General features: G+C 41.6%; 1 protein-coding gene across 1 annotated transcript; it reads right to left on the bottom strand.

The window, feature by feature from the left end:
* Window positions 1-1174: 1174 nt before the first annotated feature.
* Window positions 1175-13503, bottom strand: LOC123845646 (flavin-containing monooxygenase 5-like). Its single transcript, XM_064593573.1, is given in 10 exon segments — window positions 1175-1257; window positions 3306-3592; window positions 5093-5165; window positions 5755-5841; window positions 5844-6070; window positions 8049-8248; window positions 9036-9178; window positions 9628-9667; window positions 12629-12817; window positions 13369-13503. Coding segments are annotated over 10 exon segments (1464 nt in total).
* Window positions 13504-15219: the final 1716 nt, after the last annotated feature.

The raw sequence follows: 15219 nt of genomic DNA, 5'->3' as shown, positions 1-15219 counted from the left end.
TTTCTGTCACCCACTCTTGCATACCCTGTGCTAGGTTCATTCCCTGAATATTCTAGCATTCTAGGCTGTTCTGTTCACTCATACATTGCATAATTGATGTCCTTCTCTTTTTCCAGAAATAAACTCTTAGTCATCTTTAGAGATCCAAGTCCATTTTCCTTGTCTCTGTGATTCCTTCCTGGCTTCCCCTTCTCTGAGTTCTCTGCTCTGTCTTCTGTATTCCAACAACACTTGTTCATATATTTGCTATAGACAGATGTGTCCATGGTCAAGTGTTATTCGTCTGTTCAGGTGGCTACATTTTCCTATTAAATTTTGAGGTCTTTGAGAATAGAGCAATAAATAAAGCAAGATAAGGAGGATGGGAATTGCTATTGTATATAGTCAAGAAAGATCTCACTTAAAAAAAAAGAACCTGGGGCGCCGGGGTGGCTCAGTCGGTTAAGTGGTCGACCCTTGAGTTTGGCTCAGGTCATGATCTCAGGGTCCTGGGTTGGATCCCCGTGTCGGGCTCTGACCTTAGCGGGGAGTTTGCTTGGGATTCTCTCTCTCACTTTGACCCTCTCTCCACGTGCTGTCTCTCTCTCTCTTTCTCAAATAAATAATCTTTTTAAAAAGAACCAAACCTTGTAAACCTGCAAACCAAAAAGATAACCAATATAATATAAGGCTCAGAATTTTACCTAATAGGACATAATGTACATGAAAAAAAAAGAGAGCGATCTCACTTAAAAAGATAACATTTGAGCCAAGACCTGAAGGAGGTGAAGGAGAGAGCTCTGTGGGTATGCAGGGGGACGAGTGTTCCAGGAAAATAAACAGCAAATGCAATGACCCTGGAGTGAGAGTAGGCTTGGCCTGTTCAAGGAATGAATGCGGAAGACGGGCGGGCGGGTGGGGGGGTGGGGGGGCTTGGGGGGGTTGGCGCGGAGGTCAGAGAAGTAGTGGGGAAGTCGGTCATGAAAGGACTGGTAGGATTGTTCGGATTTAGCCATTACTCTGAGTGACAGGGAAGCCACTGGCAATTTTGGACATATTATGTCATAATCTGGTTTATATTTTAAAAGTGTCATTTGGCTGCTTTGATGAAAATAAACCACAGAGAGTAGGGGCGAAGTAAAGAATATGGTGAGGAGACTATTATAATGATACAAAGAAAAGGTGGTTTAAGGGATTAAGGTGGCAGCAGTGGAGGCAATAAGAAGTGGTGAGATTCTGCATTGACTTTGAAGGTGATAAGATTTGCTGTTGGACTAGCTAAGGGATATGAGAAAGAGGAATCAAGAGACTTGAAAAAGGAAGCCCTTTTACACTCTCGGTGGGAATGTAAATCAGTACGGCCACTATGGGAAACAGTATGAAGGTTCCTCAAAGAATTAAAAATAGAGCTCCCATATTCCAGCAATCCCACTTGTGGGTATATATCCAAAGGAAATGAAAACAGGATCTTGAAGAGATATCTGCACTCCCAAGTTCATTGTGGTGTTAGTCACAAAGCCAAGATAAGGAAGTGCCCATTGATGGATGAAGGGATAAAGCAGCCCAAGTGCCCATTGATGGATGAAGGGATAAAGAAAATATGGTGTGTGTGTATGCATATATATATAATAGAATATTATTCAGCCTTATAAAAGAAGGAGATCCTGCCATTTGTGACATACTGGGGGAAACTGGAGGACGTTATGCTCAATGAAATAAACCAGACAAAGAAAGACAAATACTGCATGATCTCACTTGTATGTGGAATTATGAAAAGTTGAATTCTTAGAAACAGAATAGAAGGGTGGTCACCAGGGCCTGGTGGTTGGGGAGAAATGGGGAGATGTTAGTCAAAGGAACAAACGTTCAGTTATAAGATGAGTAAGTTCTGGAGACCTAAGGTACAGTATGGTGACTATAGTTAATAATACTGTATGACTAAATTATTAAATATTGTATTGAATATCGTATTATTGAAATTTGCTAAGAGGGTAGATCTTAAGTGTTCTCACCTAAAACATAAACGAATCTATGTGGGATGATGGGTATATTAATTTCCTTGATTAAGGTAATCATTTCATCACATATATATGTATATATTTGTGTTTAGTATTGTACTTGGAACTGAAATACTTATGAGACATTTCTATGTTTAGATGGTTTCAGAGAATAAGTCCAGTCTCATATCATGATTTCTCTCTCTCTATTTTTTTTTAAAGATTTATTTATTTATTTATTTATTTGAGAGAGAGAGAATGAGAGACAGAGAGCATGAGAGGGAGGAGGGTCAGAGGGAGAAGCAGACTCCCTGCCGAGCAGGGAGCCTGATGCGGGACTCGATCCCGGGACTCCAGGATCATGACCTGAGCCGAAGGCAGTCGCTTAACCAACTGAGCCACCCAGGCACCCATGATGATTTCTCTATATTTGAGCTCTTAATTTTCTTCAATTCTTTTAGTAATTTCTGCAAGAAAAGTGAGGGAACAGTGATATATATATATATATATATATATATATATATATATATGTATATATATATATGTGTGTGTATATATATATATACATATATATATATATTTACTACTTTTTCTCTCCGTCTCTTCACATTCTCCTGAATGTTTTTATAGAATTTTCTATGTTTACTGAGGAATTCGTTCCATGTTCCGATACTTTTAATAGAACGCAAAGTTATGTACATTGCCTGACTTCTATTATTCCTTCCATTCTCCTCCGTGGCATTCTCCAGCCCCTAAAATACCCTCAATAATCCCTGACATAACCTGTAGTACAAGTACTCTGTTACCTCAATATCCATGATCCTATAGAATGTGACCCTAGAGGAGAAGGTTCCTGATGAAGACATTTGTTCGCTGTTAGCTATTCAAGATCGTGGGAAGAGTTACTTTGTCCTAGCCTGTGCTTTCCATGCAAAACCAAGAATCTGCCAATTGCAAACAGCTGACAAACCGTGTGTTTACTGTAAAGGGAGGGCCCAGGAGAACTTGGCGTTACGGAGAACATCTGTCATGTTATGGAAATTAACTATACACTTCCAAAGCAAGTTTCATACAAGCCACTTCACTTGAAATCTCTGTTGAAGAAATCCCCAATTTTGCCAAAATACTTCTGCATGAGAAATTTTGGAGTTATCAGATAATTTATTGTACTGGTCTCGTCTGAACTGAAGGATAAACACTGCACATGCCCATCTCTTAATTAGTGTGTGTCACCGAGAGCTCTAATGTACTAACGATCATAGGATTATCCTGTAATAGCGACTAAATTGAGAACAAAGAGAAGAGCAGCACAGGCTCTTTTAAGCCAACATGGCACAGAGTATGGAGGCTGGTCACGGGTGAGGGTGCGAGTTCTCAGGGGCTTGATGATCCGCGCTCTCTGGGTCAGGATGGCTCTCTGGGCCCCAGCCCACTTCCCTGGCCCCGACAAGCGGTACTGGTAAGGTGTGCACAGTCCAAAGAAAATTTCCATAGCCAGCTTTGGATCCCACAGGAAGAGTGAGAGCAGTTTGGGTTTCACTCCTATTTCAGAGGCAATTTCATCCATGTAATCCCCGTACTGTACTCTGCGTGTGTCACCAGGGTTATTCAGGAATCTGAAATCAGAAGGGGGAAAAATAAAAAAATTAAAAAATTTTTTAAATTTTAAAATAAAAAAACCGCAAGTCAGCTGACAACTCCCATCCTTCCAAGCATGATTCCTCTCAACATCGGTGGACCTTGTATGAGGGGATAATCCACGGGAAAAAGAATGAATGGTTATTGATAATTTCTCAGTGGTTTCTTTTTTTTTTTTTAAGATTTTATTTATTTATTTGACAGAGAGAGACACAGCGAGAGAGGGAACACAAGCAGGGGGAGTAGGAGAGGGAGAAGCAGGCCTCCCGCCGAGCAGGGAGCCCAATGCGGGGCTCGATCCCAGGACCTGGGCATCATGACCTGAGCTGAAGGCAGATGCTTAATGACTGAGCCACCCAGGCGCCCCTCTCAGTGGTTTCTAACAAAATATTCACACAGTGTATTTTTCACCTCAAATCCTTCCAAGGGTCTTGGATAGTCATAGGTGGTGGGGTTCAGAAGATTTTTGTCATATTAATGATATTCTTTGCTGAAATCTCCTGTACTTTGGCCATGCATTTGATTCTCATTCAGGATATAATCTCATTTTGGTAAATTGGTGGGAAATATGAATTGTACTGGCCAGTTATTCAGGTATGTGTGACACTAATTTGATTTTCAGTATTACTGAAATGCAATTCTTGGCCAACCTTCTTTTTTTTTTTTTTTTTAAAGATTTTATTTATTTGAGAGACAGAGAATGAGAGACAGAGAGCATGAGAGGGAGGAGGGTCAGAGGGAGAAGCAGACACCCTGCTGAGCAGGGAGCCCGATGCGGGACTTGATCCCGGGACTCCAGGATCATGACCTGAGCCGAAGGCAGTTGCTTAACCAACTGAGCCACCCAGGCGCCCTCTTGGCCAACCTTCTTAAACCAACTCCTGGATAACTGACTATTCTTAGGACGAACCCTTTGATTGTAGAGAACAAGCTGTGACATTCCCATGGTAGATTCTCCACAGGTATTTGTTGCATAGAAATACATTTCCAACCCCAATGGTTGAGGATAATTTTCTATTAAGAAGATCTGGTACAACGTACAAGCCTCTGACTTCATGTCAGAATTTTAATTGGATTCTGTAATGATTTGCCAACTCATTTCTCACATTGATTTATCTTTCAAGCTCCTTGGAAGAGTGAACAACCCTGCATTTCATCTTTGCATTTCATACACTTTGCACCTCTAAGGCTATGCTATGACATAAATTTATAATTGTATGCTTATCTTGCATTACATGAATTTTAAACATAATTCTAAAGTTTCCATCTTGGATACTTCTGTATCCATTCTTCCCACAAATATTCCATACACTTATATTATGCTTGATTAAGAGGAAATGAAGAGGTTAATATTTGAGATCTCATCTAGGCAAATTGACTCAGATTCTATGATGAGGAAAATGTAAAGCATACTTGATAGGCAAACAATGCCACCTAAACACTTTCAATTGACTTTTACTAAGAAGCAAGTTTCTTACTCTTTTTCAAATTTTTTCCTCTTCTTTCTTATGTCATCCACCATGCCACTCACTGAAGGTAATTTGTTCAATCCTAGGAAAGAAAGAAGATGAGGTTCCACAAGAAATGAAGACCCTGAGAATCAGTTTGGTAGAGAACATCATGAGTGAGGTAGCACAAGAGTGGGGGAGATGGACCCAGGAGTTACTGTGGAATGCCCTCCATTCCTTGTTTAATCAGGCGCTCATGCCTTACAGACTTAGGAGTTTGCATCTTGACTAACAGACCTCAAAGCTCACAAAGAAGGATGGACTGAAGGGAGTTGCACCCAACTGACAAGACACAAAGTAGTGTGTGTGTCGTCCCATTACCAGAGTATTCACTCTGGCTGTCTTTTAAATAGTGAGTTACACTTGCTCATTTATGTTATGAATTCTTTGCCAACAAGTTGTCACTTGATGATAGCTTAAAGTAGTGGTTTTTAAATCTTCATTTTCATACAGGAATCCTACAGGTTAAATAATGATCAAACCCTAAAGTAACAAATCTCAAGTGGCACAATTTCAGATACTGTAAAGTTTAACTTCAGATATGTTTTGCAGCAGAAGAGCTTTGCAATGCTTCTGAAATCACACTATCTGGATTGCCATCTTTTCTAAATATGCGTAAGGTCAGCACATACCCTTAAATACACGAACGGCCCATCAGCTCTGGAGCTCCAATGTGGGAATGGTGGCTCCCACAGGCTGGAGGATGCCAATGAAAGCCAGGTTGGTTTCTCTAGTTGAGGAGGGAAGACATATTTAAACATGGAGCGCTGGCTGTCCAGTACTGTTGAATTATTTTCCAAAAAGGGGAAAGAGAAAGTATATCCTGTGCCGTCTTCAAAGATGGCGGATGTCTCCATAAACCCTTTAACATTTGGTTTTATCAGAACTCTACCAGATATTATGTGATTGTGTAGATCATCACTGAAAGTAGGTTGATGGCTCAGGAATCTGAAGAATAAAAATTGAAATCCAGGAAAATTAATATGTATTTTTGGAAAGGAGTTGAACCCAGAAAATACTTCAAATAGTTTTTAGTTGAGCTAAGAAAAAAAGACTTAGATTTTTGTTTTGTAAATATTTCCTTTACTCAATACTTTTTCTGAATTTTTACTGAATAGACATTCTGTATTATTAGAATGCCAATAACATTTATCTAATGCTTATTATAAGCAAAGAGAAGATTTTGAAATGTGGTATATAAGTTTATACCAGTGATAGTATTGATATCTAACTTCTTTAAAACATTTTTTGGGGGGAGAGATTTTATTTAATTAATTAATTAATTAATTAATTAATTAATTTTTAAATATTTATTTATTTATTTGACAGAGAGAGACACAGCAAGAGAGGGAACACAAGCAGGGGGAGTGGGAGAGGGAGAAACAGGCTTCCCTCAGGGCAGGGACCCTGATGTGGGGCTCCATCCCAGGACCCTGGGAGCATGACCTGAGCCGAAGGCAGATGCTTAATGACTGAGCCACCCAGGCGCCCCTGTGGGGAGAGATTTTTAAAAGCAATTAGTGGAGGTGTTCATACTAGAACAGCAAAATCAGATCATATTTGGATTTCCATTTATTTTGAGAACCTACATACCATTTTTATAAATTTTACCAACATTCTTTAATACTGCTAGTGGTCTCCCTGCTTCCACCCCTGACTCCCTACAATTTCTCCTCCACTCAGGAGCAAGAGTAACCCTTTTAAAATGTAGAATTATATCCTGATGGGTTTCTATTTCACTAAAAATGAAATCCAAAGCTCTGTCCATGCTATAGCCCGAAAAATCCCTCTGGGGGTGCCTGGGTGGCTCGGTTGAGTGTCTGACTCTTGATTTCCACTCAGGTCATGGTCTCATGGTGGTGACATCTGGCCCCACCTTGGGCTCTGCCCTCAGTGGGGAGTCTGCTTCGAATTCTCTCTCTCCCTCTGCTCCCCCACGCCCACCCCAGGCTCGTGCTCTGTCTCTCAAATAAATAAATAAATCTTAAACAAAATAAAAAATAAAAATCCCTCTGTGACCTGGCCCCTGCCTATGTCTCTGAACTTATTTCCTACCACTTCACCTCTCCCAGTAGTCTTGCTACACTGGGTTCCTCGCTCTTCCTTGAATAAATCCTGTTCATTCCGGCCTTTGAAGTTGGTGCTGCTTCTGCCTAGAATGTGATTCTCATCTTAGATATTCTTTCAGGACTCGCCTCCTCACTTCCTTATGTCCCCATTCAAATGCTTTCTCATCATATAAGCATTCCAGAGCCACCCCATCTAAAAAAGATTCTTCTCCCCAACTCTGCTTACTGTTTCTTCATAGCACGTATTACTCCATGTCATTGCATTATGTTTTGACTAGTTGGTTTCTCCCCTACTAGAAAGAGGCTCAGCAAGAGCTAGGACTCTACCTGGCCTTGTCTTTCTTCTACTCCCAGTACCCAGAAACCTACTTGATCATAGTAGGAACTCAGAAATATTTATTAAATTTATGTAGGCTGTACACATAGTCAATTTTTATGTGCTTCCACATTTATACCTCACAACAGATAGATGGATAGATAGAAAGATTGATGGGTAGATAGGGATTATATTTTGCCAACATAAAAAAAAAAAGAAAATATTTAACTACACTGGGGTTAAAAGGCAGAGGCAAAATTACTTTTTAAAAATCCTAGAACAGGGCGCCTGGGTGGCTCAGTTGGTTAAAAATCCTAGAACAAGGGTGTCTGGGTGGCTCAGTCGGTTGGGTGTCTGCCTTTGGCTCAGGTCATGATCCCAGAGTCCTGGGATGAGCCCCGCATCTGGCTCCCTGATCAGCCAGGAGTCTGCTTCTCCTCTCCTTCTGCCCCTCCCCACCGCTTGTGCTCTCTCCCTCACATGCTCTTTATCTCTCTCTCAAGTAAATAAAAAAAATCTTTAAAAAAATCCTAGGACACACCTGTGTTGAGGGAGCAAACCATAAACATCATGGTTAAATCGAGTGTTTAATTTATTCTCTGCCCATCTGTTGATTAAGAATGTAGGATAAAATTTGTTGAGGACAGCATTAAAACGAGTGAAGAGAACAGTGTCCATGGGCATTCCATTATCCCAGACCTGGTTCCAAATCCATGCACCCCGCCTTGTGCTGAGAAACACCTAGGAGAGAATGCAAGTAAATGAAAAATAGATGCCTCACAATGTAAGGCTTTCTTTTCCCAGTTTTTCAGATATCTCTCATTTGGCTCATGAGAGATGGACAAGAACTATCTCGCCTTGTTCTCTAAGACAGATAGACAAACAGATCCGGGCACACACACTCATACAAAGGGACACATCTGACTGGTTTCCTACAGTCCCAGAGAGCTCCCCATGCCTTCCTCTGGATCTCACTCTCTATCCTTCCTGTGCTGTCTCCAAAGCAGTGTTAGATGCCTGCCATCTCTTATATTGCAAATTCTGGGCAAGCACAGTGATGCAAGAAGACTAGCGATCAACAAATTCCCACACACCATCCACCTGCTAATTATTAGATATTACAGAATTTAGAATACTTAGTTAATAAGTATCCCTTGAAATATAAGTATGGAAGGAATCAGAGTTGGAAGATGTATCACATGTAATGTCAGTGAAAAATAAAGGGATTTAAAGTGGGTTTCTGATAGAGTTCACATTTGTAACTGGTGGCTGAGATGGTGAAGTCTACACGCTCTGGTAAAAATAAACCATATGGCAGTCACTAAAGTTTGAAATGTTTATTTTTATTCCATTCTCATTTTTTAACTGTATTTCCAAGATGTCTACCAAGAAAACAAGTGTGAGGAGGTAATTAACAATCAGGATTGAAGCAGCGTATGGGTACACCTGACATATTTCATGCCATGTTAACATCTGAGAGGGCAGTGGGCAAGGTGCATCTCGGGAAAGAGAATTGTAGGAACCAAACCTGTGAAGCTACATGACTGAGCTCAACTGCCAAATCAGCTCCAGAATTCCCAATGCCGACCACGATGATTTTCTTCCCCCGAAATTTCTCTGGACTCTTGTAATCCCAGCTGTGAATATATTGACCTTTGAATCTCTTGATTCCTGTGGGCAAGAAAGTATTGCTCAAGCCTTGGTCATTATTTCATATTATTTTTTAAAGCTTATTATTGAACTCAAAGTCCATCCTATTTGAACTTCTGCTTTGTTGTTCTGTAAATGCTGGGCTATGGACTGTGTCTGCCCATCATCAGACAGAAGAAATCCTCATACAATTTTGTTCTAGACCCTAAGTTGCATGTTTACATTCAGACATCTAATTTCTGCCTCCTTTTTACTTACCTCTAACCCTGCCAAACCTTCAAAGAAGAGTTTGGCTCCTATTTAAGTAGTACATCTTCCTTATTCTTCATCCTTGTTATTAATAACTACTGCTTGGACCCACTTTCCTGTCTTGCTTTTCCAACCCAAGCTTCATTCTTGTCTAGATGTTTTCATCTCTTCCTGGGCCCAGTACACCCTTCCTACCAGCACTTTTCACCCTGCTTTCCTACTGGGGACAAAAGCTCCAACGTCATCCACCAGGATCTGAAGCTAAGAGAATGTAGGAACTTTGTATTTTTGCCTAAAAATTTGCTCTGGCTTAAAGCAGAAACCTCATATGGCAAAGCCATGGAAGCTGGTTAATTTTGCAGCATTTCACCTTTTAAACAACACTGAGGTCTGCACGTATGGGCTTCATTTTCTCCTCTGGTGATGCTGGACAGCCCTAGTCAGTCCTTGCCCTGTTCCTTTCTCCCTACAGAATCTGATCCCAAACTCTAGCTTTCTTTTGGAAACAGTTCTTCGATCCTCCCCTAGTAAACTCCTGGCATGGATCTATTGTTCCCAAACTCCATCTTTGCAAGTTCCATAGTCCATCAAATTTCTCACTGTGGCTGTTTCAGTATTTTCCCCTCCCCTTGGTCCCACTGCATTTTATCTCATTTCCTGAAGACAACTTTTTTCTCATTTTTACAAAACAACAAAATCTTAAGTGAGTGTCTCAACACCTAAAAGTTACTTTGTGTTCATCCATCTGTCCTCTGTCTCCTTTCCCCAGGAGGAAATATTTCTCTTCTATTCCAAAGTGAACACTTTGCCCTGTGGGTCAGAATGCGAGGGGGTTTTGAGGTCAAACAAACATAGGCACAAATCTCAGCTTTTTCTCTACTAGTGACATTTGCAATGTGTAAAATGGAAATGGTTTCACTTAGCTCATAGGAATGGTATAAAGATCCCTTAACACATTCTTATATAGTACTCAAGAAATAGGTTTAATGTTCTTCCTTAAGTATCTTTAATCTCAGCCCACCCTCCCTCATTTTTAATGAGCATCTGTTCAACCTTGTTACCTTGTGGCCTCCTCAATCTTCCTCCCTCATACAGGTAGAATCAGCTCTTCCTGCAGTCTTGCCTGTCTCCAGAAATGGCAACTCAATTGCTGGGACCAACAACATGAGAGTTATCCTCGACATCTCTCGATTACATCTCACATCTGGCCCATCTGCAAATTCCATCATCTCTATGTTCGCACTATACTCAGGATCCGAGCACTTCATTATATCTCCACTGTCACCCCCTGGTCCAACCTACCATCATTTCTCACCTGAATTCGTGCAAGAGCTTCCTCCCTGGTCTCCTCACTTCTACCCTTACCACCTTGTTCCCCGACTATTCTGAACGCTGCCGCCAAAGAGATTAGAGCATCCCTCTCCTCTGCTTGAAACCTCCTAACAGCTCTTACCTCACTCAAAGTCAAAGCCAGAGTGAAAACAATGGCTCACTGTTCACTCTCTGACATCATCTCCTTCCTACCCCTTCCACTCCCACCCCACAGGACCCGTGAGTCACACTCCCACCTTGAGGCCTTTGCACTTGCTCTTCCTTCTGCACAGTGCGCTTTCTCCCGATATCTGCCTCACTTCCTCAATTCCTTTGGGCATTTGCTCAAATGTCCCTTTCTCATGGAAACCTTACCTGGCCACTTTATCTGATCTTGCATCGCAACCCCCATTCCTAAAAGCTCTCCCCTTTTCCACAGTCATCGTCTCCCACATATTTATCCCATTTTTGTCTGTGTCCATCTACTGCATGCACACTCCTCAGGGACAGAGGTTTTGCCTGTTTTGTTCTCTGCTGAGCCTCTGGACAATTGGTGCTGGATAGGTATTTCTTGACTGAATGTTGAATGAATGAATACAGGAATATTTAAATTTCTAACTAGCGAACCAACTAATAGATTTCTCTTGACCAATTTTAACCTTCTCTATCTTCTCATACACTGGGAAACAGACACTCATAGCAATGGAAGTGGAGGGAGTCTAGAATTTCCTGAGAACTCCAAAGGACTCTCAAGTTCAGCACTTTTTGAGAAGACTGGGTGTATATCCTGTTCCCTAGAGATAAACAGGGAGATGTTGTGCAGGTAGACCATTCCCACACCATTCCTTATATGCAAGGTGCTTAAGCTTCCAGATAGTAAACAATAGCATAGCAGTAGCTTCTAAGATATGTACATGGCTATTTATAGTCATCATGCTATGCATATATGTATACATTCAGGAATAAAGCTAAATCTTAACATATTTTCTGTCCCTTTGATCCTACTATTTACTTGAAACTTTTTTTTTTTTAAAGATTTTATCTATCTATTTGACAGACAGACACAGCAAGAGACAGAACACAAGCAGGGACAGAGGGAGAGGGAGAAGCAGGCTTCCCGAGGAGCAGGGAGCCCGATGTGGGGCTCGATCCCAGGACCGTGGGATCATGACCTGAGCTGAAGGCAGACGCTTAATGACTGAGCCACCCAGTGCCCCTTGAAACTATTTTTTTTAAGTTTTCATTTATTTATTTAAGCAATCTCTACACCCATTGTGGGGCTCAAAATCATGACCCCGAGATCAAGAGTCCCATGCTCTTCAAACTGAGCCAGCCAGGCATTCCATATTTACTCCAAACTATTACCAACACAAAACAACTCCCACATTTTTGCTTTCCAGTTGTGGAAAAATGTAGCACTTTTCTCTTAAAATAGCCTAGAACTTGTGGTGATAGGATATTAGTAATTTTAATTTTCAATTTTATAACATTATGTATTATTTGAATGGACCCTGAAAGAATATGCATCCCTGTCCCAGAGTTTTGGGCCTCAATGAGTAAGGTTGGTTATAACTACTCTCCTTTGGGGTTTCCTGAAAGAGTTTCTTTGAAGCTGGTTTCCCTACCAAGGCTTTTTAAAGTAGAGATGGAGGTCAGAGTGTCCCCAGCTGCAGTCCTAAATGTAGTTGGTGATGAGCCAACACCCGGTGCATATAGTCTGGTGTTTCAACCAATCCATCAGACTTTTTCCTGAAGGAAGCGAGGAGGGAAGGTCCTTCTGACTTTACCGGAGATGCTCGTAGAGCTAACCTCCCCGCCTGAATGGGTGTGCCTTCCTGCCCCTCACGCTGGCCTGGCTCTTGACTCCACCAAGAGGCTCTGCACTTGCTGAGAGTTTCCTGCCTCACTTACCAGAAACCAGATATATTTCGTTAGGTGAAAGTGTTGCACGTACATCCTGAGGTACTCCATGATTCTGGAATTGTGCAAGTAGTTGGGGAAGTGATCGGGGAACGGGTAATCACTGTAGGTTGTCATCTCCTTCGAAGTGTTGCTGGTGGCAGATTCATAGATGCTTGGCCTGCCACTCTTGGCCTGCTCCTACCAAGAAAAATAAGGACACTCCCTGTCTTTAGAATACAAGAGTAACACTTAAAAAATCAATTCCTTTGTTTGTCAAATTATGAGGCTCCTGGGATGAATTCCTTCAAAGAAAGTAAGGTTGTTTTTCCAGTACCTTCACTAAGAGATAAGATACCTTGTCGTAAATGGTTTAAAAGAGCAAATAATAGGGGCGCCTGGGTGGCTCAGTCGTTAAGCGTCTGCCTTCAGCTCAGGTCATGATCCCAGAGTCCTGGGATCGAATCCTGAATCGGGCTCCCTGCTCAGCGGGGGTCTGCTTCTCCCTCTCCCACTCCCCCTGCTTGTGTTCCTTCTCTCACTGTGTCTCTCTCTGTCAAATAAATAAATAAATAAAATCTTTAAAAAAAAAAAAGATTGGGATTCAAAGTACAGGCATAGGCACTAATAAAAATAATACTTATTATGCCAGTAGTTGAGGATAAGTTACTGCTGGAGTCTTTGCATTCCTATTTCCCAGATATGGAAAAGCTGCCATCACACGTATGGAAGCATAGTCTATTCAAACTTACCTCGTATCTCCACAGTCCTCCAATATCATCACTTCCTTCAAAACAGGTGGGCTCCAGTCCCTCCTCCAGACAGGTCTTAATGGCACCCAATCCACTGACTCCATCGCCAATCACCGCAATTCTTTTTCCTGGCATTGCGTCTTGTATCAGGGTATTTATTAGTAGAACATCGGATTTTTCTTGTCATGTACTTTTTTTCTATAATGAAAGATCATTATAGAAAATTGCTAGCTAATGCATTTAAGAAATGTCCTACTCAAAGTTGTTATCCAATTCAAAGGCTCTCTGAGTGACAGAAAACCCTACCTCACACCATACTTTCTCTTTTCCAAGTACAAAGTAGATTGCTTTAAAAAAAAGAAAAAAAAGGGCGCCTGGGTGGCTCAGTTGGTTAAGCGACTGCCTTCGGCTCAGGTCATGATCCTGGAGTCCCTGGATCGAGTCCCGCATCGGGCTCCCTGCTTAGCAGGGAGCCTGCTTCTGCCTCTGACCTTCCCCCCTCTCATGTGCTCTCTCTCTCTCATTCTCTCTGTCTCAAATAAATAAAATAAAAAATCTTTTAAAAAAAATAAATAAATAAAATAAAAATGCTATTTTGTGGGCGCCTGGGTGGCTCAGTTGGTTAAGCGACTGCCTTCGGCTCAGGTCATGATCCTGGAGTCCAGGGATCGAGTCCCACATCGGGCTCCCTGCTCGGCAGGGAGTCTGCTTCTCCCTCTGACCCTCCTCCCTCTCATGCTCTCTGTTTCTCATTCTCTCTCTCTCAAATAAATAAAATCTTAAAAAAAAAAAAAAAGAAAAAAGAAAAAAGATTTGACTCCTAAAGTTACACACACACACACACACACCCCTCTCCATACACAGATTTTGCCCAAACTGACTTTTAATTCCTTCTGCTACTACTATCCACTTGCTGAAACACTCATGTTGGGTACTTCTGCACAGTTTACTCTTGATTTAGGCCAGAGAATCCCTACTTTTGCCCTGTGATAGGATTTGAAGTGGGAATGGGGATTGGGGGGAAGAAAACTCCAACAGAGCGTTTCATCAAGTAAATATCACTCATCACACCTTCTTGGGGCAGAGCGCAAGCTACCCTGTAAAAGGTCTTCAGAAAAGTACTTCAACTGTCTTCACACCAAAGATTAATCTTCTACAACTCATTCATTCAGTAAATATTTGCTGGCACCTACTACGTGCCAGATACTACTTCAGTTGAGCAAATACAGCAGCAAACAGATCTGACATAGTTCCTTGAAAACAGGTGGAGAATAAACAAAGAAGTACATAAGTAGTAAGCGGGATGGTGATGCATACTATGGAGAAAAAGGGAGCAGGGTATTGTTTTCTATAACATGGTCAAGGAAGGGCTACCTGATGACATTTAAGCAGGAAGTGGGAGACCGAGCCTACTTGTGGGTATCTGAAAGAGAATTCCAAGCAGAGTCTGAGGCAGAAACATGCTGGGCATTTTTGAAGAAAAGCAAGGGAAGCTTTGTGAGTGGGTGCCAAATGGGTAGAGTGCATAATGAGGTTGGAAAGGAAGCATTAGGTGTCAGGGTCAGAGTCAGGATCAGTCTCAGAGGTCAGATCAGGTAGTGAACTTTCCAAAGGATGGAGCAAAGAAAATATTTGGACAATATCAACAGGTACTCAGAGATGCCACTTACCAGTGAGTGCCTCTGAGGACACTATCCTCCTCACCCTATCTGCTCTACGAGGTTGTTCCATCCTCTTCTATTCAGCTGAACCATGAAGAAATAGAGTCCCCCCCCCCAATTTTCTTTTCTTTTTTTAGGAAATAGAGTTTTCTTGGGGCACCTGGGTGGCTCAGTTAGTTAAGCGTCCGCC

Source organism: Mirounga angustirostris, unplaced genomic scaffold, assembly GCF_029215605.1.
Source record: "Mirounga angustirostris isolate CCGP_5_RB_7025 unplaced genomic scaffold, mMirAng1.0.hap1 SCAF_6, whole genome shotgun sequence".
Taxonomy (NCBI): Eukaryota; Metazoa; Chordata; class Mammalia; order Carnivora; family Phocidae; genus Mirounga; species Mirounga angustirostris.
The sequence above is the reverse complement of the archived record's forward strand: the minus strand, read 5'-3'. Positions and strand labels throughout refer to the sequence as shown.